The sequence below is a fragment of the Camarhynchus parvulus genome, chromosome 6 (assembly GCF_901933205.1).
Source record: "Camarhynchus parvulus chromosome 6, STF_HiC, whole genome shotgun sequence".
Taxonomy (NCBI): domain Eukaryota; kingdom Metazoa; phylum Chordata; class Aves; order Passeriformes; family Thraupidae; genus Camarhynchus; species Camarhynchus parvulus.
The window spans coordinates 31,969,662-31,992,972 of NC_044576.1; the positions used below are offsets into that span (position 1 = coordinate 31,969,662).

The 23,311-nt window shown below is 49.8% G+C and overlaps 1 protein-coding gene across 2 annotated transcripts in view; it reads right to left on the bottom strand.

Moving 5' to 3' along the window:
• Window positions 1-646: 646 nt before the first annotated feature.
• FAM53B (family with sequence similarity 53 member B) overlaps window positions 647-23,311 on the bottom strand; it is a 45,534-nt gene continuing 22,869 nt past the window's right edge. For both annotated transcript variants that reach the window (XM_030951489.1, XM_030951490.1), the window contains 2 exons: window positions 18,616-19,310; window positions 647-4,376 (listed from right to left, as the gene is read on the bottom strand). In XM_030951489.1, the coding sequence (XP_030807349.1) occupies window positions 4,068-4,376; window positions 18,616-19,310 (1,004 nt within the window). In that variant the 3' untranslated portion in view covers window positions 647-4,067. The remainder of the gene's footprint in view (window positions 4,377-18,615; window positions 19,311-23,311) is intronic.

The window sequence follows — 23,311 nt, forward strand, 5'->3', positions numbered from 1 at the left end:
CTTTTCAGGTTGCAAAGGCTGCAGGGAGATACTGCCCTGTTTCCCCAAGAACTTCTTTAAAACCCCCATGTGCCCTTGGCCTGCTGTGGGCCCTGAGTTTAGATTTGAGTTTAGATTTTAAGAGGCAGGATATTATGTTTGTCCCTAAACACAAAGAAGGAGGTGCTACTTGGCACTTCAGTTTGCATTTTGTTGTTTATATCTTTGGCTGTGTTACAGCTCAATGACAGGCTGGTGGGGAGGCATGGGAGATGTCCCCCTGCAATGGGGAGGTTGCATTGTGTCTGTCTGCATGTGAATATCACAAAATGTCCATTTTCTTGTGCACCCCATGGCTGGGACACCCTTCCTCCACAGACACCCCAAGGGAGACTCCTGGTTGAGGGCTTTCCTGACCCCCACCCATTTTTTGGGACATCCCTTCCCAGCACCTATAGAGATGTCAAGGAGCTGCAGCCAGGGGAGTAGAGGAGGGGTCTCCATCAAACTCCAAGCCCATCAAACTCCAACCAGTGCCACAACTCTGAGGGTCAGCAATGTCCCCATGTCCCCAACCTCCCTGGACCCCACAGCCGTGCCCGGCCGCAGGGACAGCACAGAGAGTCCAGACACGGCTTATTGAACCAGGAAGCTTTATTTACACAGTAAAAGTAACAAGCAATTTCCTGAGATTGAGCTGCTCTAGTGCAATCAAGTCATGGAGGGGGCAGGAGCAGCCTCCTGGCCCGCCCGGGGAGGGGACACCTGGGGCAGCCCCTCCCGGACACGCTCGGCCCGCGGCGCTTGTGCAATTGCCAGCGAGACTTGGCTACTACAGGTCATAGCTTCAGAAGGCTTTGTTTTTATTCTTCTTCCCATCTTTCTGCTTTGTTTTGTTTTGTTTTGTGTATTTTTTTATTTGGCCATCCTCTTCTTTTTCTTTCTCAAACACGGAACCCACACACGCCGCAAAGCACTGCTACAATCCTAGAACATCCTACGTCAGTCTGTTTGCCTGGGCAGCCAGGAGCTTCAAACAATGCACTTGAAAGACAATTTTATTGGCCAAACAGGCTATGCTAGCACGTGGAAAAATTACAATCTATTTTACAAACGCTTCTTTTCGTTGGTTTCTCTTTTTTTCATGTATTCTTTCATAGGACAGGCTCAAAGAGCTACATCTGCAAAACACACAGCAAAATTCCTGTGTGCCTGCTAAGACTTTCTGTGTTAAAATCCTATTTTTTTTTTTCAGGATGAAGAACCTTTATTGCTGCTGCCACAGCTTTGGTGTCATCCCAAAACAGCTGCTGCCCAGACTGGGTCACACCTTGGACAAGCCACTGAGTCCCTTCACAATAATGAACCTATTTTAGCTACCTAGCAAGGAATAACATCCCTTGTCTGCATATTACTTTAGTATCACATTCTGGCAGCCAGCAGGGGTTTGCTGGGGGTTTGGGGGGCTCCCAAAACATCTGTGTAATAGGTGAAGTCCTTTACAAACCAAGAGCAAGACCCCCAGGGGATGCCCTGCTCTCCCACTGCCTAGGGGACAGATCTCCTGACACCAGGGGAGCAACACCACTTCTGACTTTACAATCAACAGGATGTCCCCTGAATCTGAGGCACATACTATATTATATTTAATATTTTTAATTACTTTATTTATATATATATTTATATATATATAAATCCACAAATGTTTTACCTCTACAGAGAGAGAGAGAGAGAGAGAGAAAAAAAATTTTAAAAAGTAAGGCTTTCTTAAACTGAGAATAAGTACATGAAATCATACAAACCCAACAAGAAATACCCAACAGAACACCACTGTGGCCTCAAAACTGTCGCTAACTGTAGTCTGTGCCTACGCCAACGTGCCCAGTCTAAGGCCATGACTCATTGGAGAAGCATTTTTAGTAAGGCAAACGGGTTGTGCTGAATGTAAACTGAATGCTACGGCTACGTCCAGGACAGCAGGGCCGTGGCCCGTCGGCCACCAGGTCCAGGACAGCTGGGCCGTGGTCCCTTGGCCACCTTCCCACTCTGGGGGGTTAGCGTGGCACCAGGAGCAGCCCTTGGAAAGAAAACAGAAGCCCTTAGGAATTCCAGCCCTGGGGATGCCCAGGTGAGAGCTGGACGTGGGTTGGGGTGAATTTGCCCTTTGTTGCTCAGCTGAGGAGGTGCCTGTGGCCAGCAGGAGCTGTGTGCCCCGAGACCAGGACCTGTCAGTGGTGGGGAGGGAGGGATGGATGGAGCATCAGGAAGACTCAAAGCCAAGAACTTTGCTGTGAGGGTGTCACTGCAGGGGCACAGACAGAGGGGCAGCAGCCTGGGAAAACACTGGCGTGGCTGGACCCTCCACAACAGGAGGGATAAAAATTAACCCAGGATATATTTTCTTCTAAGTGATGCATAAAGTGACACTTTTAAAAGAGCTGGAGGGTTCCCCAAAATGAAAAGACATCCCTGTCATCCTCTCCCTGAATATCTGGGGCTTGTCCTGCTTGCCTGGAGGGAGTGGACACAGCCACAGCCACCAGCAAATCCTCAGCAGTGCCAGGACAGGGGTAACAACCAATGGGTTCCACTGTGGTGCGAGATGCCACACACATCCCAAACCACTGTGGAAAAAAGTGCACTAACATAACCAGAAATGATGAATGAAACCTGTACCAGCAGCTCTCAGCCTTTCTGAGTTATGGACCCTCAAGGCATTGCCAGTGGGGCTGCTGAACCCCATTAAAAATGTCCTGTCTTCAGCTGCTGTTGGTATCAATGATTTTTTTCCTTTCTCAGGTTTGCAAAGCTCAGGAAGTGACCCCCTGAGCTTGAAGGAACCAGCAGAAGGAATCCAGAAGATGCTGTAAGCCATTTATACAGCTTTCCTAGAGCTTTCAACAAACAAACAAATAATAAAAAAAACCACCAGAGGGATAAAAAAGAAATATGTGTCCTTCTAAACCTGTTAGCAAGTGGACAGCTTATTTTTAGCAAAGAGAATTCATATCGTACAAACATAATGGTCACCACTTTATCTGTGCTTTAAAAAGGCACAGGAAGAGGAAAAGCTTTCAGTGCTGCTACCTGGATTTTCAGCCTTTTGCCAGCTGACTTTGTCAAGTAACCCCTCCACGACGTGCCTCGGGCAGGCAGCCCTTCACAGTAAAGCCAAAAAAAAGAGGGTGGCAGCAATGCCCTGGGTAGCAAAGTGGGCACAGCTGCTGGTAAATGGGTAAACAGCCCAGCCCTGCTCAAAACAGGGTGTTGGGAACCCAGATGAGGGTGGCACAGAGCCTGAGTAGGGTTTTTTTTCCCAAAGGAGTTGAGAGAGGGGGGCTGGGAAGGAAAAAAATAGGGAAGGAAGGCATTTGAGCATCCCCATTCAGCGCCGAGAAGCACTGCTGTGGATGCTGCCCCACATGGGCCAGGGATCTGTTTAATTCCTCATCAGGAAAAGGAAAACTAAAAATAAAGGAGTAAAAATCCAGCTCTTGCCATTATTAAATTTAAGGAAAACACTTCACTTGTGATTTCCTCCTCACGGCACTGCCAGGGACATGGGGAGCGAGGGGGTGCTGAGGCCACACGGGATGCGGCCGGAGGAAAGGAACCGTGGCCATCCCGGGGCCACCAGCCAGTGCTCGCTTTGCAAATCTCAATATTCTGCTTTCCCCCCCCTTTTCTCCAGTCCCAGGGGTGGTGGTTTCTCCTTTCTGAACTAGCACAGGCAGGGCCTGTGGGAGCATGGCCAGCTCCATCAGCTCCACCCCTATCCTGGCAAAAGCCATTTACTCGTGGATTCTGAGTTTTTGGCGATCCCCGTGCCTGGTTTCCCTGTGGGACAGGCACTTTCCTCGGCCTGGCTGATCTCTGGCTACAGTAGTTACAAAGAATTTCAAGATTTACACACGCATGCACACGAATTCCTCTAAATACCTGATGAAATTTTGGCAAAGCTGCTTGGTCCCCTCCAGCTGGCAGGAGGGGAGCAGTGACAGGATCCCACAAACTTGCCGCCAGCCAGGAGCCCTCCCTGGCTCTGCTGGCAGCCCTCAGAGCCCCGGGCGGGAAGAGCTGCTCCCTCCTCAGTTGTTCTCGATCTGCTCGATGTCTAGCTCACCATCCAGCTGGAAGAGGCTCTCGGTGCTCCGCCAGGCCGCCGTGTGCTCCTCCTTGGCGGTGCCCTCCTCCTCCTCCTCACAGGACAGGTCGTCCCTGCTGGCCCGGTGCTCACAGGGCCGGGCCCGGGGCGGCTCCGGGACCGGGGTGCAGGCGGGGGTCCGGCCCGGCATCACCTCCGGGGCCGCCGCCCACGCCTGAGGGCCCGGCAGCCGCTGGGAGCCGTCCTCGGCCGTGCTGCTGAGGCAGGTGAGGCTGTTGAAAGTCTGGCGGTTCTGCAGAGGAAGGGGAGAGAGGCAGCTGAGATAGAGACCGGGATAATCCGGTCCGATAATCCGATGAGCTAGGAGTGTTCCCGACCCCAAATCTGAGCTCCCTCAGCCCAACAGGAAACAAGCAGAGCAGCAGGAAGACTCAGCAGGTCCCCGGGAGATGGAGAGATGCTGCAACCCTCCATCTCCCCATCCATGGCAGGTCCTGTGGCCCTCTGCCCCTGCAAAAAGGCAACGGCATCAAAACCAGCCCCAGCCTGCTCTGGATCGGTCCCATCACCATCTCCACCCCATGCGTCGCCCAGTTCCATGTGTAAGGCAGAACAGAGCTCACCAAAAATGAATGAACATTTCCAACAACTCCCCTTATTAGCCAAGAGAAACTTCAGCACTTTCTTTCAGTAGCTGGGGCTTGTGTCCTGCTAAACCCTCCTCTGTGATGGCTCATGGCTGTTCCTGTTCCCCTCACCAGAGACCAGGCGAGCACAGTTGTCTGCTCCCTGAGTCTCCACGCCTGGTTACCGTGGCCAGAAACTTGATTCAGTTTATGTACTGTCATGCCTTCTAAACAGTTTCAAGCTCTTGAGAATGACAAGGAGCATGCAGGCATTCCAAACCCTCTGGAGCAGAGCACGCAGAACCTCCCAGGGATGCAGCCTGGCCACGAGCGTGCTCACCTGCCAGGGAATGCCTTTAGCCCGGGTTGGTTTTTAAAAGAACAAACTAAACCCTCATGACTGAATGCCAATGGAAATAACGAGGCCATGCCAATGGCAGAGTGCGTGCTCTGAGCAGGAGGAGGCTGAGGAGGATCTCAGCAGCTTGTGGAGCCTCTCATCAAGCCAGTGAGTGATGGAGCGTTCATTTCTCAGACATTTGGCCTGGACACATCCCATGGGATAGGCCTGAATGGGAATTCCATAAATCCCTGGGAGGAAGACAGCCCCCTCACTAGCTAGAGATGTTCACCTGTTACTGGTCAGTTTTTCACGACAAGAAAGAGGGGCTGGAGAGTGTCCAGAGGAAGGAATGGAGCAAGGGAAGGGTCTGGAGCACCAGGAGCAGCTGAGGGAGCCAGGAGAACTTCAGTGCCCAACAGAGCATTGGTGACACAGAGTGACAGAGCTGCTGCCTCCATCTGCTCTGGCTGGCCCAATTCAGGACCAAACACACAGCCTGAGACACAACCTTGCTCCATAACATCCCCACTGGCATTCCCAGGGAATTAGGCACGTTTTGCTTGAGGGTTTTTCATTCAAATCCAGGTGAGCTGGGAGAAACTCCACCACAATAACCTACCCCAGACTGTAAACAAAGGAAGATCACCCATTTACAGAGCCCCTAAAGGAGATGCAGGGGCTCTGCATCACACCCCAACCAGTTCTTAACAAACCAAAGGGCCTTGTGCTGAGTTGGACCCATGGACTAGAGGCTTTGGGTGCTGCACTGCCCCATGCACGCAGTAAAAAGAGTCATTGCAGAGGCTGCTCTATCTAAACAGAGAAGTTCCTGCTGCCCCAGGAGGAGTTGGCCACTGCCCAAGCTGGGGGAAGCTACATTTCACATGGCCTTCAGTCTCTGAAACCCTCAAAAACCCACAAACCCCAAGCCCGTGTGAAAAAAAGGACATTTGTTCTCTAAGTATGCAATTGCACCCAGCCCTCACGTCATCCTGGTCATATTTTTTTTTAATCCCAACCATGCTCTGTCTTCTGGGTGCTGAGCATGCAGCAGCTTCAAGCAGAGAGCTGCACACTGTGGTTAATGGACAACTCATAATTACCACTGCAGAAGGCCCGAGGACATAGTAGAAATATTTTCTAAGCACTTCACAAAATTTGTAAGCATATTTCCAACAGTGATTTAGGCACTTGAACAGCCTAGGTCTCCTGAAAGTCAACAGCCCTCTCAGAAGGGCAAATCCCTCCTACAAACAAAACTCTGGCACTTTTGGGAATGTTACTTTTTTTCCTTCTTAATCGAGCTCATCTCCTGGATCAGGCCCTTCCCAGGGTTTGGTACCCAGGTGTGGACATGCTGGGCTGCTATAGGTGGGATAGAGCATCCTGAGAGGGTGGGAGAGGAGATGAGTGATTCCTGGGGTGGTGGATGAAGGAGGATGAAGACTGGAGAGTAACTCAACAGGTCCACAGCACATTCTTCCCATCCAAAAGAAAAGCATTTCCAAGCTTGGACACATCTCAGGGAACAGCCATGAAGTTACTTGAACTTTCAGTGAAATTTTGCATTTTATGGGACTTGGGCGGGCAAGCAAGCCAACGGGCTCATTTTCCCTGCTCAAATCCACACACTGCAACCCTTGAGTCATTGCAGGGAATGCAAGAGGATGGAAAACCCCTTCTGATGGTCCTGGTGCTGCAGCAGCTGCTGGTGGAGGAAGGCCACGTGCAGAGGGTGCTCTCTGGGCAGAGACACTCCCTCTGAGGCAGGTTTGGCAGCTCAGAAAGCAAGTTCTCACAGGTCCACAAAATGCCACAGCTCACCTTGCCAGTGGCTGGGGTCAGGAGGTTCCCCCCAGGACGGTGATCACCAAGCCAGCATTCCATGGGCTGGCTGTGGAGCAGCAGTGGATCAGCCACCACCATCAATGCAGTGTCTGTCTGCAGCCCTTCCAGAGTTCTTTGCTTAATTTTTATTTATGGGGTGAATTTAGCACGTGCTGAGGTGCTGAGCTGGAGAAACCAGGCAGTCAGGTCTCTATTGATGCCAGAAAAGAGCAGGTTTGGTGGCACAATGTGGTGCTTGTTCCCCGTGGCCAGGCAGCCCTGGGCCCCTCCAAGCCTCTCCACAACCTTGGCCTCCAGTGCCAGACAAAAAGGGGTATCAGGCACCTCAAATCCTGTTGGTCTCAGGGAAACTGTGGGAATCCAACACAGATGGATTTTGGGAGATGATTCTGGCCATCCTGACTTCACCCAGCGAGCATCTGTAACACACCTTACACCAAAACCACATTTACTGACCACAAGGACCCATTTTTGACCATTTGTGGTGCTGGTTTTTCTTCCCAAAGAAACTTCTTCTTCTTCTTAAAGAACTCTTCTTCAACCCGTCCCAAAGCTGCCTTAATCCAGCACACTGGGCAAGCCCTCAGAGAGAAAATGAGGCGTTGCTAGTGGAAGTACTTGAAAAATCATCTAAAAATACATAAGAAATTCTTGGTCACTTGGAATAAGCTGCAGGCTTGCTCCAGATCAACTGGTGACCAAGCTCAGGCTACTTCTCCTTCCCACAGGGTCTTGTGATGCTCCACATTGTGCAGGGACCAAGGCTACAATCAGAGAAGGCTTCAGGGAGATACTCACCCCTCGCATCCATCCTCTTCCTCAGGTTTTCCCTCCCCATCAGGGGTGGGGCTCTTGGCTGCAGACCCCCAACAACAAGCTAGAGAAATCCCTCAGCAACATTCCCCTGTCTGACTTTCCCATGGTGAAACACCCAGCTGTGAGCTCTTCCCCAAAACACATCCCGGCAAACGTGGTGGCTCTACCAGAACAAACATCAGCAGGACTGTGATCCCTGCAGGGATCACAGCTTTTGCTCAAACACCTTCATTTTCTTTTTTCCCCTCACCCTGCCAGGTGATTGCCACAATTTTCCCGAGAAAGGTGTAACATTACAAGCTGTCAGCAGCACTGGCCCTACCTCCCAAGCTGTCATCACCTCCTGTTAGCACACTGGGCTACAGTTGCTTCAGAAAGCTGAAAATAACCCGGTGCCAGAAGGGAAGGGGGAAGCGGGCAGTGAGCTCCATGCGGGAATGATGAGCCTCTGCCAGCCCTCCCGAGCCAGCAAAGTCACCTCCACTGGGGGATTCTCTGCCTGGCTCGGGTTTAAATCACTCTCTGAGGCAAACATCTCCTGTAAAACACCTCCAGCCTGGGTTGTTATCTTTATATCGTTATACATAAATGCTTTGGTTGTTTCATCACGGTAAATCCTGCCTGGCATTTGTGCCAGGGAAAGCACTCATCCGTGCTGCTGAGGAGGAGGGAGAGGTGCTTGGGACTGGAAAATGAGACTGGAAAATGGGCTTGAGTTGGTTTTTAAGCTCTGCAGAACTTCATGATGGCAGCTGCTGTGATTTGGGCCGTGCACACACACACACACACACACAAACACATCACTGGGGTTTGAAGCTCTGCACTGCCTTTGAGGCACCCACAATCTTCTCCAACTCCATCCCCAGGCTGGTTTCCTGGGGAGTGGAGATGTAAGGGATGCGGGGAGGGAGCTGCAGCAAGCATGGCTTAATCCTGAGTCTCCAATAACCAATTCTCTTCTCTATAACAAAGGAGGATCTCAGCAGCTTTGCCAGCAGGCCCATGGCTTAATCCTGAGGCACCAATAACCAGTTCTCCTCTTTATAACAAAGGAGGATCTCAGCAGCTTTGCCAGCTTGTCCCATCACTGGCACAAGCACGTTCTCAGTGATGCCCCAGTCTCACCAGCACCTCCCTTGCTGCATTTTGGCCACCCCAAAAAGAGGGAGACACAGCCACCCTGCCCCAAGAAGCACTGGTGACCACTACCCCATGTGGCTTCCAAAATCAACATTGCCTCTGGGGGAAGGTTGGTCAGGGGGCTTGCACCGACCCATCCTCCCACAGAAGTGTTTCACTCCTCTGAGTGATGAAGTGTTGGGAAAGAAATGCTGGAATAGCTGAGGAAGGAAAACACAGGAGGCAATGATGGGGGTGTGAGAAGCAAAAGGAGCCCGTGTGCCTGGTGCAGGGCAGAGCTGGGTTAGGCACAGTGCTGCCATGTCAGGGAGTTCAAACTCGTCTGCTGCTCTATTTTCTTTAAAAATTGTATCTCTGGAGGCATTGAGTAGTTCACAGGCAGCCCCACAACCTCCACCAGGCCCAGGTGCTACAGAACGTGCCTGCAGCAGCATCCCGGAGCAGGGGATGGCTCCCTGCCCTGCTCCTGGTGGGTACCACATCCCTGCCCTGATCTTCAGGGTCTGCCTTCCCAGCTTTTCCCTTCTCACTCACTAAACCTTTACTCAGCCCCAGTCCTCATTTTGCAACAGGCACCATTGGTGCATTCAAAGTTTTAGCAGATAATTTTGCTTTAATTATGTTTGGTGTGAAAACCAGCTTTCACGAGCAGGCTCAGAAGTGTCTGTTCTCCTCCCAAGTCACTTCAGACCACAGTATTAAACAAACAAATCCAAAAAAGCAAGAAGGAGGCTTTAAGCCATTAGTCTGATGCTGTCTTTGGAGCCTATGGAGATAATTTGGGTTTACTCACAGTTCTGCTCTGTCTCTGGAGTATGTAGCTGTCTCAGTGATACTGAGGATGTTCAGGGAGATTCCATAAGTGCAAAAGCAAAAGCTGATGTGTGACCCACCAGTGGGAATCCCTCTGGTGCTACAGAGCCCCAGGGAGAGGCTGGAGAGACAAATCCCAGCAGTCACAGAGAAATACAGCAATGCAGGGAATCAGAGAGCACTGAACACCTCTCAGGGGTTCCACTGTCCCACCTGAGCACAGCCTCCCACAGCATCCCCACGTGGGGACCCAGGCCCAGCACAGCCTCCCAGCCCTTTCCTATTCATAATAATAATTGGAGGAAACCCTCATTTCCTGCCAAGAGCAAATATTTTCCCTAACAGACACCAAACCCTTTGCTATGAGCTGGAAAAATCCATTTGCTCAGACAGGTCATTAGTGATCACTGTGTATTTATTTATTTACAGGTTGCCCTTCCCAGCCTTTCACCTCTGCCTCCTCCTCTGCATCCTCTGGGGATCCAGATCCCTGAGGCACTGCAGGCCCTGTTAGAGTCCAAGATTTTAAACTTTCTGTACTTACAGACTCTACCCCCCAAGAAAACACTACATTTGACCTAAAGCTATAGAGAAAACTTCCAAAATTAACTAATAACACTAAGATTACAAGTGTATAGTTTAATTTGAAGTATATAATATCACTAAATAGAAAACTTAAAGTTTAAAGTTTTAAAATATAGTATTATATATAAAACTAAAATAAAAATTTTAAAACACTAACTAATCCTTCTTCTTTACCTTCTTCTTCATAAGTTTAAATAGCATTTTATAATTAAACAAAAAAATCCACATTACAAACTTCAAATAATTATGAAATTAAAATTAAAATAATTTAAGTATCGTTTATTAATTAAATCATTTAACCTTAAAAACCCTTATATAAAAATAGCTAACCATTTTATAACTTATTAATAAAATACTATAAAACTCACAACTTATAACATAAATAAAAATAATAAACATCTAAACCTAAAAAATACCATCTCTAACACTTCAATCCCAACCTTAAAAAAATTAAAAAAAAACCCCAAAAACCAACAAGGCCCCTCCTGCCAACACACTCAGCAGTGCCAGGAGCCCAGGGGGGACAGTGGCAGGGCTGCTCTCCCAGTGATGGCTTTGCAGTGCCATGGATTTCAGTGGAAAAGTGGAAACCTGAACTTGACCTGTCCCCAGAGCTGCCAAAACCCCAGGATTTGGAGTGGCTCATCTTTGGGGAAATTCAGTGATTTGATTTGTCCCAGAGTAGGACAAAACATCACTAACATGGAATTATTCTTTTTTCTCAGCCATATTCCTTTTCCATACTTCATCATTTTCAGCACAGAAGTAACATTTCTCTTATGCCACTGTAGTTCTCACTTCAGGGCCTAAATGATACAGCAGGACCTTATAAAATTTAAAACCAAACTTCATGTCACAGTTTCAGCAACAGTGAAAAGAGAATACCAGCAAGTAAAGGGATAAAATCACACTGTGGATGACTAAAAATCCAGAGTGTGTGGCACCTGCACCCACTGCCCCCACCTGCCAAGACCTCCTGCAAATGCAATGCAGACTCAAAACACACCTCATTTTTCTGTCACAGCCTCAGCCTCGGGCTAGCCCTGAGCATCTCTCTCTGGAAAGGAAAAATTAAAGGCCCTTGTTTATTTATTTATTTATTATTTACTTATTTAGCACCATTTCCTGAAATGCTTTGCCTTCCTCAAATGCTTTGGGAGGTTTTTGCAAGGCAAGTGGTTCCAAGTAACTCCCAGTAGCTCCGAGAGTGCTGGGGTTTTTTTGTAAACCATCATGAAAAATCCCTTTTGGCTTTTTTGAGCCAAAATGCCACTTTTGAGCATGCTGACTCCTTCAAGGGTGAATCCCTGTGCTTTCCAAAAGCTGTTTTTCGGAGTCACAGAGCACACAAGCCTGGGGATGGAGGGTTAATGAGCACGTGGTGAATCAGATGGGCATCCTCGGGATACAATTGGATTTTGTCCATCTTTGGGACAGACACTGCCAAGCTTTGTTTGTGTTCCCAGCCCTGTCATCCCTTGTGAGTGCAGCACTCAGCCCTGCATCCCTGAGCCTCGTGGTGGGATGGAGCAGGGGATGGAGGATGGAGGCAGGACCAGAAGATACAGCCAGCAGCAGGAGAGGGAATGGGATGGAACTGGGAGAGACCTTAGAGCCCCTTCCTGTGCCTGAAGGTGCTGAACTGGAGCTGGAGAGGAACTTTAGTGACAGGATAAGGAGGAATGCCTTCATACTCCCATAGGGCAGGGTTAAATGTGATTTTGGGAAGGAATTGTTCCCCGTGAGGGTGGTGAGACCCTGGCACAGGGTGCCCAGAGCAGCTGTGGCTGCCCCTGGATCCCTGGAAGTGCCCAAGGCCAGGCTGGACAGGGCTTGGAGCAGCCTGGGACAGTGGAAGGTGTCCCTCCCACCTTCAAACTAGTTTCTTTTGATCCTTACCCAAAGGCTTTTTCCCACCAAGCCACAAACTGACCTTTGCAGACTCTCATTCCTGTTTATTTAGAAAACACTGGGGCTTGGAAGCTGGAATCTCTCTCAGAAGTTACATCAATAGCAAACTATTTCCTGGGATACGTATGGAATTTAAAACCTCCAGTTTTTTGCCTATCACTGCATTTGGAAATATTTGTCACCGGCTCAAGTGGGTGCTGACGCCAACCAAGATCACTGGCACCTCTCCTGCCCTCTCCAGCAAGCCTGAAAGGTGCCAAAACTTAAACAGAAAATCTTCTTATGTGAAAATTAGAGATTTTTACCCCTCAAGGGAAAACCTGGGTGCTCAGAGAGGAGAGGTCCCTTCTCCCACCCTGCAGTTTGAAATTTCTTCCCACTCAGTGTCAAGACCAGTCTGAATCATTTCAAACTGGTGGGTTGCTTGCTTCAGCCCTGGGAGTGTACAAACTCCTTTGTGCCTGGATCCTCATGGAAACTGCCAGCATTCCTAAGTTTGGAAGGGAAAACAAGGCAGAGGGGCCAGCCAGGCTCCCAACCACGACAAGCATTACACTCTGCACTATGTCTGGAGACCCTCTGGGTCCCTAGCCCAGGCTGGAGCTAATTTTAACTGATTTTAGCTGCAAACCACAGGGAGCACACATCCTCATTTCAGGGGATGCTCCTGTGATGCCTGGTGCAGATGACTCCATCCTCTGAAGGCACGTGCTCCTCGCAGGGCAGTGAAGTCACCCATGAAAGGCTCTGTCTGTCCAGGGGACAACATCAATGGTCCCCTTGTGCCCAGACTCTTCCCACAACAGGCACAAAGTCCTCTCTGTAGCTCACCCTCAGCAGGCACACCCAGGGCTTCACCCTCACCTCCTCCTCAGCTGTGCCCACTGCTGCCAGCACCCTCTCACCCACCCATCCCTCACAGGGAAGAAGTTATGAAGTCATGCCCACAAGATGCTCTCCATAAGCCATGAAGATGCAGAGGAATATTGTATTCTAATTGCTTTCTTTATTCTAGAGTCGCTACTCTCTGTCTCATATACTGCAAGACATTACATAATACAGAGCTTCACAGAGGAGAAATGCTTTGACAGCTGCCTGGGAATCCTCAGTGTCCATGGGTACAACCTTTGTAGAAAATTAAATGGATTTTGGAGAAAACTCAGGAGCAAAAGACCAGGAGTACAGCATTTGTTAGGAGAGAAGTAGCTCTTCAAACTGCAACTTCTCTGAAGGCTCACGGAGGGACTAAAACCTTGAAGAGCCATCAGAAATGGGGCACAAGAGCCACCTCCAAGCCTTGATTTACTACCAATACAAAGATCCTGCAACTGGGAGGAACCAGTATCTCATCACATCTGACAATTCCTGTCAGCAGTGCGAAGCTTTACGTGCCACTGAGATATTTGTGCCTTTCTTTTCATGGAAAGTTGTATTTTCAAACTCTCCAGCACCACCCTCCATTTCCAGCCAGGGCTACTCCTGTCTGGGGTTTGTGCTGCAGGGAACATGGCTGGGTTGAACAAATACATATATACATTAAAAATTAGAAAAATAGAATGGTTTGACTTGGAAGGAACTTCAAAACCATCACATTCCAACCTCTGACTTGGGCAGGGACACTTTCTCCTAGACCAGGCTGCTCCAAGCTGTATCTAACCTGCCCTTAAACATTTACATATATTCTTTTATATATTTATATATAAACACATATACAAAAATAAATTATCCATTTAAAAACCACATCTGTATCAAGGATAGCTGTGTTTGGAACCATCCTAACACAAATTGAAATCTCTCAGTGACCACCACGTCAAAATTTCAGACAGCAGGAAGCAGAACGGGGAAGAGATAGCGAGGGCTTGCGTGGCCACAGCTGGGGATTATTGCAAATTCCCACTGAGGGTGGAAGTCCCTGGTGTGGGGGACATGTCATGTGTCCCCTGCAGCTGCCCAGAGCCTGTGTGAAGGAAGGCAATCTGCACACACCAAGATCAGGGCTGGCCTATGGCTCAGCTTCCCGTCAATGACTCAGCCAAGCCACCAAACCCAATGTTTGTGCTGCCACGAGATGTTTCAGCATACAATGCCCGAGATCCCAGGAAATGTTCACACCAAGATGTCAGAAAGCAGCAGATGTGGAGGTGGGACATGTCAAGTTCCTCTGGAGAAGAATCCACCACACCACAGGGGAGGAAAACCCAGCGGGTGTCTCTTCACCACACAGCATCCCTGGCAGAGTGTGATTTTATTTCAGAAAATCCATCTTCTCACCTAATTCACCCAGATGCTTCTCTGAGTGACTTGCAAAGGGTAAAACCACTCATTGCTGCCAAAATCAGCCCAGGAGGACTCCTGGGGTCTAAGAAACCTCCTATCACCTTTGTGACACTTCTCATTTCCCATTTATTTTAGATGCACCCACATCAGAAAAAGGAAAACCAGCTCTTTGAAAAACCTCACAATTCATGGAAAAATCTGATCCCAATCATTTCTGATCCTGGCCTGCCACTACAGACGCAGTCCCTGGGGCTGTGAGGCCAAAGCACTGTTCCAGGAAAGGAGAGCAAGATGTGAGGAGATTCATTAGCACTCTGCCAGAACAACTGCTGGGATCAGGGAGGTGGGATGTGCCCTCCTTGGGCTTGTGCTTCATGTGGAAAGAAGGAATAAAAGCTGAGGATGGAAAGCAAGCCCAAACCCTACACTGAAATGAGAGGATGGTTCATATCCTCATGTTAAGGAGGTCAGAGATGCCAAGCCAGGCACCCAAACTGTCCTTGATTGGGGTGAAGATAGAAACCAGCTTCTTCCCACCTCACCTGCCTCTGGACTTGGGATAATTAAATGACACCTCATCGTCACCCACTCACCTGACCGAGACCCCCCTGATCACTCCCAGTCTGAAGGCAAAGAGGCACAAGGCAAAGAGTTCATGTGCATTTAAAAGGAGCAGAAGGATCGTCCTGGTGCCTGTGGCTTTTTAAAATTGTTGCTATTTCAATGACAACCATGTGCTGGGTTTGGTTTCTGCCCAAAGCTGAAGCCTGTCTGGTTTGGTGCCGTATGAGCAAATAATAAAGGGAGGGATATGGACTCACCTTCTCTCTCTGGGCTATGGGAATTGCAGACAGAAGAGACACAACCAGGATTTTGAGGAATGAAAGGCAATATTTTCCTAAGTATTTTCCCTGCCAGCTTAACTTCAACATTTAGTTTTCTCTCTTAATTAGCCCAGTTATGTAGCCATGTAATTGCTTCCAGGAGCAGCTCCCTCCTCTCCTGCCTGGCCTAAATATCCCTCCCAGTATGAAGAAAACATTTCTTTCAGGTCAAATTATTTTTATTTTGATTATGGTACCAGGTTTCAGGCCTACAAACACACATGGTTACCAGCACAAGTGAAAAATTAACCAATCTGTTGCCAGAGCCAGATGCTGATCCAGTACCCAGCACCTCAAAGCTCAGTTCCCACTTTGACATTAGCACCCAAGGACTCAGGGAAAGCCCCATGTCTCAGCTTCCCCATCTGGAAAGTGAGTGCTTTGTGGATATTTGGAAAGTCCAGTCTGGACACTTTGGCTGTCCTATGCTTTGCCCACTGCACATGAGGTGTTTCTACCCCATACAAACCCAGACTTGAGCACATGTGCAGCCAAACAGACACTTGTCATTATTTCAGCTCTTCCTCTGAAATCACCCAACTTTGCAGTCTCCTGGGCTGGAAGCATTAAAAGCAGCCTGGGGGATGCCCAAATGTGCAGGGTTTTCTCCAGCACATTTATTGCCCACCAGGAATTAGTTGGTTTTCCTGGCATTCCCATCCCGGGGAGGGCTCTGACCGTGCCCCACCAAAAGCAAGAATGCTCCCTGTGACTTGCCTCATCCTGCTCGTCCCTCTGTGCCAGTCCTCCCACGCCAAGAGCTGCCTGCCAGTGCTGCTCTCCACAAGCCCTCAGCTCTGAAACCCTGGCCCTTGTACAGCTCTGCTTTCACAGAATCACAAGGTTGGAAGAGACCTTCAAGATCATTGAGCCCAACCCCTTTCTTCCCACTCTGCTCCAGCCCTGCCGCCCCACACCCAGCAGCACAGCCCTGCCTTGGGGATTCACCCTCTGCCATGGGCACCTGAGCCTGGCTGGGTTTCCTGCCTGGAAACTGAAAATATCCATGGGAGCTGCTTGGACTGGATCCCACTGGGGAGTTCCTTAGTGATGCTGTTGTTGGTTGTTGGTTGTAGCAACCGCCGGGCGTTCGGCAGCGGCTCCGGCCACCCAGCCTGGAGCAGAGGGACAGCAGGGGCTGGGAGATGGGCTGCCCACGGACATTAGGAGAGATGCTGCACCAGGCAACCCCTTCCCCATTGCCACGGAGCTTGTGCCACACAGTGAGGAGCTCCCGAGCCTTCCCTTGTGGTATCACTTCTCCCAGAGGATGAACCACCCCAACACGGAGCGATGCTGAGCATTCAGGCGTTGCTTTCTCACTTTGGAAGGTGTTTTGATGTGAGGGACAGCAGCCAGAGAAAACACAACTATTCCTCAAGCTGAGGGTTTTCCAGGAACATGGACTGAGCTGCTTTTGGACATCCAAGTGATTGGATTTTTTGTCATCCTTGGATCACCCACCCATGTCCAAGCCATGGCCATCCAAATTATAAACATGTGCCTGGCCTCAGCATCCATTGGAGGGAAAGGGAAGCTCCTGCTGACCCTCAGGATCTCCTAGGCCAAGCCCATTTTTTCAAATCAGCCAACAAACATGGGGCTGATGCAACAGAGAAGCTGCCTCAGAACATCCTCAGAGGGCAACAAAGGTCTGTCCAGCCAGAGCCTGGAGAGTTTCTTCCCTCCCTTCCATCATGCCAGACAACCACAGAATGGTCTGGACTAAAAAGGTCCCTAAAGCCCATCTCATTCCACCCTCTGCCATGGACAGGAATGCCTTCCACTGGATTGGGTTGTCCCAAGCCCCATCCAACGAGGCCTTGAACACTTCCAGGGAAGTGAAATGATGCTTGTCTGCTTGTACAGAGAGAACCAGGGGGCAGTTGTGCTATTCCACCATGTGGCCAGTAAATATAGCAATACATGTACGTGGTTTTGACTGTCCATCCAGCTTATTATCTAATAAAATAAGCTTGGCATAATAAACGTTGTTGCTGTGATTTATGAAAAGACAAGAGCAATCCTCATGTTTTTTGCCTGATTTCACCCAAATATGTGACTCCTTCACCCTTTTTATCCTGCAAGCTCCTCTGGAGGAGGAAAAGATGCCCTCTTCCTCCAATACCATTGCGCTTCTTCAAACACCCTCTGCACTGCCAAGCAGAGAATACCATAAAATATCATGTTCTTGTAAGGCGAAAATGCACATATAATGTTGGATCTCACCCATATGGTGAATTTCACCCAGCAGTTTCCCTGCAGACAACAGTTGGAATTGGGTGAATTTCACCCAGTTTCAGCAGTTGGGTGAATTTCACCCAGCAGTTTCCCTGCAGACAAGGGGATGCCTTGCACCACACAGGCTGTGCTGGCCCCAGCACTACAAAAAACCTCTAGGGCAAACACACCCAACACAGGTAACTCTGGGATGAAGCACAGCAGGCAATCACATGGAACTGAAATCATGGGGGAATTTTTAAGGCCAGCAGAAGGTGATATCCCACCCTGGGAGGTGGCCAGGGCACCCCTGCTCCCACAGTGAGAGCCCTGGGACCTTCACACCCCCCATTATCTCCGTTCCACACCAAGCTGATGGTGTCATTGAATTCGTGACTGAAAAACATTGATGTGGGAAATGTCAAATCATAAAACTGCAGGAAATCTTATGAGTGTGGAAGGGAAACATTGTCCTTCAATGCAGCCTCTTGCTCTGTCTCTTGCTAATGTCCAGTCACTTGGTCCAGCAGGGAGAGGACCAAGGAGCAAAACCCTCCCTGATTTGTGCTTCAGGTCTGTTATCTGGCTCTGAGCAGCAGATCGAAGAGGGAGGTTGTGCTCTGTGTTTGCAACTGAAAATGAAACGTGATAACATCTCTAGAGTGGAAAATTACAGAGCCTAAGTGCAAGTAAAGCCTGTAGCAGTAAGAATTCAGCACCTGACAGAGCCAGGGCTGGGGGCCTTGGGGTGCTGCCTTCATCTCACCATGGCTGGCCCAAGGCTCCTCTCCCCTGAACTCAAAAATGTGGGGTTTAACATATTCCTGCTCAAAACCTGTGCCAGGAGGAAGTGACAACATGGTGCACCTGGCGTGCAAAGAGAAGAGAAACGCATGGATTTGCCAAAGAAATCCATTCAGAAGGGAAGGGATTATTCTGCCTGGACAGCAGGATGTGCTTCCCCATAACACCCACATCACTCTTCATGCCACCCACCCACCCTGGAGGACGCTGAAGGCTCTTGAGAACACCTGAGCCCCTGGCAGGGACAGCCCCGCCGCCTCTCACCTGGGTCATCTTGGCGAGGTCCAGCGAGGGCCGCTCCTCCTGGACCTCCTCGGGCCTCCTGCGCTTGACGCCCACCTTTTTGTCGTTGAGGACGCAGGGCTGGGAGCGGCTGCGGGCCAGGCCGGCGGCGCGGCGGCCCAGCTCGGGCGTGGAGGCGGGCGTGCTGCAGGCCGAGGGCGCGCCGTACTCCGAGCACGAGAAGCGCTCGTGTGAGCAGGACAGGGACCTCTGGATGTCCACCCTGTCTCCCCCGTGCCCTCCAGCAGCCGATCTCCTGGGCTGCCCACCGCACAATGGGTTGGAGCGGGCGGGCAGGCTGAAGCTGGAGCTCCTCTGCATGGTGGCGAAGCCGTTGGAGTAGCGCTGCACGCTGCCACCGCTGTAGCAGCGCCTCTTCTCCACCGGCGTCCACACCTTGGAGCCCAGGGGCCTCCACGAGGTCCCACAGCCCGACATCTCATCCGAGAAGGACAGAGAGCGGCACTGGCGCTTGCTGGGAGGGGCGGAGGGGTGGCCGTGGGGGTCGCTGAGGCTCAGCTCCTTGATCAGGTTGGTGACGGAGCAGGTGCCGGCCGTGTCCCTGGGCCAGCGCGAGCCCTCCTCGCCCTTGTCCGACAGGCAGTCCCAGATGCTGGCGCCCGGCTGCTCGAGCTGGAGTGGACATTTCCTGCTGAGATCTCTCCATCTGTCATTTTCTGGTTCAGAAAGGAGAAAAGAAAGGGGGAAAAAAAAACCAAAACAACACACACGCACAGGCATTAGCGTTAATTAATTCCGCGACTCGCTTTCTACGTCCATAAACAAAAAGAGTAGCATATGGGACGTTTTCCAGTACAAATTAATTAACTCTTGGAATATGGTTTCCTGAACTGCCAGCAGAGTGGGCTGCATGGTGTAGATGGAGAGAGAGACAAAGTGACAGTCCCAGCAGGAGCAAAACTGCTAGAAGAAGAAAAAAACACGCCTCTGAATGTTCCAGGTTCCACTAGCTAAGGGGAATTCAGTGGTGCAAAATGTTGTGGCTATTGGTTATCTCTGTGCTAAATCATGTCTCAGATGTGTGTGGTTTGTCCTGGGCTCCACAACTGACAATTGCCTGAATTTACAGCTGAATTTAAAAAACATGGAATCACAGAATCGCTGAGGTTGGAAAAGCCTTCTAGGATCATTGAGTCCAATCACTAACCCAGCACTGCCAACGCCACCACTGCCCCATGTCCCCAAGGGCCATGTCCACATGGCTTATAAGTCCCCAGGGATGGGGACTCCACCACTGCCCAGGGTTGGACAGCCCTTTCCCTAAAATCCAATCTAAACCTCCCTTGCTGCAACTTCAGGCAGTTTCCTCTTGTTTTATTACTTTTATACGCGGAAGGAGATCCCCACCTGGCTGCACCCTCCTGTCAGGGAGTTGTGCAGAGTAAGAAGGTGGCCCTGAGCCTCCTTTTCTCCAGGCTGAGCCCCCTCAGCTCCCTCAGCTGTTTTTATCAGATTTGTCCTCCAGACCCTGCCCCAGCTTCCCATGGACAGCCATGGCGGAAGAGAGGATTGAGGAGGACGATCTCGTTCCCACACACATCCCACTGACAGCAAAAGAAGAAAGCAAAGCACCCTCAGGGCTGGGCTGCCCTGCAAAGGACGGGGCTCTTTGCAGATACACCTTCAACGCTCAGCAGGAAAACCATGGCAGGACAACCCCGCCAGCTGCTGCAGTGGAAAAAAGTCATCAGCCAACAGCCTCTCCCCAGTGCCTGTTTGTGTCGTTGGTTGCTGCACACAGAGCCCAGCCGCGCTGGAGAACCGTCACTGCCAAGTTTCACATGATTGTATCTAAACCAGGCAATATTTTGGGGGCTTTTTGGGTATTTCCACTCAGGCAACTGAAGGATGAATTAAAAGCCGTGCCTAGCCCGCAGCTGCAGGTACCAGCCTGGTAGGGAAGATGCAACAGTGCAGAACACTTCTGACTAAGGTTTCAGGTCAGGAGGTCAGATTTGGGGCCCCTTGCACCACCCTGGGCCGATTTTTCCATTTTTCCCTTCTCCAGCTGCTGCCATAACAGCTCCAGCCACAAACAGCCTGGCTCTGCCCGCAGTAACCGCACAGCATTTCAACTGTTGCTCTCCTCATTTTAATAAACACAATGAAAAGTGAGAAATCTGCTCTAGACAACTCCATCTATGTTTAGATCTTTATTATTTTTCCTCTGTACTATGCTGCCAGCAGAGAGATTTCTTGGGTCAGGTCAGCAGACAAAAGAAACAGAAATAGAAGCCGATTTTTCATGGCAAGCTGCCACGATCCTCTGGCCGGAGACTGTACAAAAGGCCTTGGTGAGGAGGATACGGGACACCTTCCTCTTTCACCCCTGCTTCAGCACAAACAGCTATAAATCTTCCAAACCTGGCCAAGAAAATGGTACAAGCACCACTACCCCCAGCCCCAGCTTGGGGTTATTTGCTTTTCCCCTTGCACAATGTGAGCTGGCACAAGCTGGCTCCTCCGAGTCCTCAGCCATCACTGACCAGTCCCAAAATTCCAGATAGCCCAGAAAATGGGTTTTTGGTGCAAGTAGGAAGCAGGTTGCCCTGAAAAAATTGGAAATGGAGTAGTCTAAGGGCCGAGGGTATAATTAAAGAACTCTGGAAAGCCTTAGTGAGGAAAAGCAGCTGGTTTTCTGCTCAGTTTTTAAAGACTAAGAGTCCCATCCTGTGCACATTGATAACAATAATTGCACTGGAGCCATTAATTCTGCTGCAGTTAAACATGTATTAATTTTCTTAAACTACAAACCTCAGCCTGGTTTACCCTGAGGCAGCAATTTGTTCCAGGATAAAACCCACCACAAGAACCCCTTGGTCTGCAAGTGAGCTGCCTGGCTGGAAAACTCTCTTTTGCCTATTGGAGAACAAAGGGACAACCAGAGCACGCTGTAAGTGCAGCCTGAGGGGCTCTTGCCCTGCTTAAACAGGTCCTTCTTGGCTGTTAGTGTCCCTGGATGAAACAGCATCTTACTTCTGGATTTTGACTTAAAACTGCAAAAATAAACACTGACACCTCAACAAAACCCAGCTGTTCTCTCACAAAACCTTCACTGCATCAAACAAATCCTCGTGGTGCACATGGACTGGAGTCACAGCCCAAAACTGGGGACATGGGTGTTGTCCTCCCTCCTTGAGAGCTCTGCACTGCCCCACAGAGAACAGGATCCGCCCTCAGAGCACCACAGCCAGGTTTCCAAAGGCTGAGCTCCAGGAGCACCCACAGACACATCAGGCAGCTCAGTGATGGCCCTGGGCTTTTTAAATGACTGCTGTGCCCCTCTGGTGACACAGAGTAAATTTTACTGGCCACTCATAACCACAGAGAAGGGTGTAAAACCAAAACGCTGACACAACTTTAACTACAGCGACACAAATGTGCTGCTATAATATTTTTACAGTTCCTTTTTATACATAATGCATGATCCTTCTGCTCAAGTTTCCTCTACGTTCTTTTCCCATGAAATAATTTACATTAATACATAATTTATTATGGCAACTTGTAAAGCAATTAGAGGTTTCAATCAATTTTCCTTATCCTTTTTGGCAGATAAATTCTGTTTGGAACCTAACCCAAACATTTGTCTGGGCACAGGTGCACATCCAATTCCCTTTTTTTCCGTGTTGTTCGAGTGGAATTTTGGTCTCACAGTCCCCCTGCACAGGGGAAAAGGCAGCCTGCATTTTCCATTGCCCCCTGTTTATTTTCAGGAGATAATTCCTAAGTGTGGGACACATTTAATGCTTGTAATTAGCTGATGGCAGTGCCAGGGAGCTTTCCTAGTGCAGAAATAAGATCAAAATACAATGGGCAGAGCTGTGCTTCAACGGGAAATTAAAACAACAGCCCCAAAATCTGCTCTGGAGATTAAACACACCTGTGGGCTCCGTGTGCCAACAGCCTGCATGGGGGAGGGAAATCCCAACCTTGACAGTGAAACGTGCCCAGCTCTTCAGTGGGATCCTCTGGAGAGGTGAGCCTGCTCCAGATACACCTCAGCACAATTCCCCCAGCAGCTTTTTCTCCCTGCAGGGTGACTATGTTTGAATGTGCACCACTGATGGCCTTTCCAAAAAAACCCCAGAATCCAGAAAGCCCTGGTTCAGAAAGAGGAGGCATGCAAGCCTGGCAGGTGCTTTCAGGAGGCATTCAAGGGCCGTCACCCCCTTGAATTCAAGGTTCAAGGTTGGAGTTGATGATCTTGGAGGCCTTTTCCAGGCTTCATGATTCCATGAGCTGGCTTTTCTCCTGGTTTCTTGGCTCTCCTCTGTCATCCAAGGATGGTGAAAAGCCACTTCCAAGAAAGAGCTGTGCAACAGTGAGCCCAAGGCTGCAGCCTTGCCCTGGCATGCTCAGAACAATGATGCTGCCAAACGTGGTGGAGGAGTGATGTGAGAGTGCCAAAGGACAGACAAACTGACCTGAGTGCCCCATCCCTCACCCTGCTCTGCTGCAGCACCCAAGGAGTGCAAACTCAGAGAGCCCTCCAAGGGAAAATGGAAATGATGGCTGCTCTGAAAAGAGCATTTCCCAGAGGATGAGTGCAGGATCTGTCCCAGTGGCTCAAAGCCATCCTCCTCCTCCTGCTGCCTTTTCCAATCATGGGATCCTGCATGCACAAGCACCTTGTCACTGCCTCAATAAAAGCCTGCCT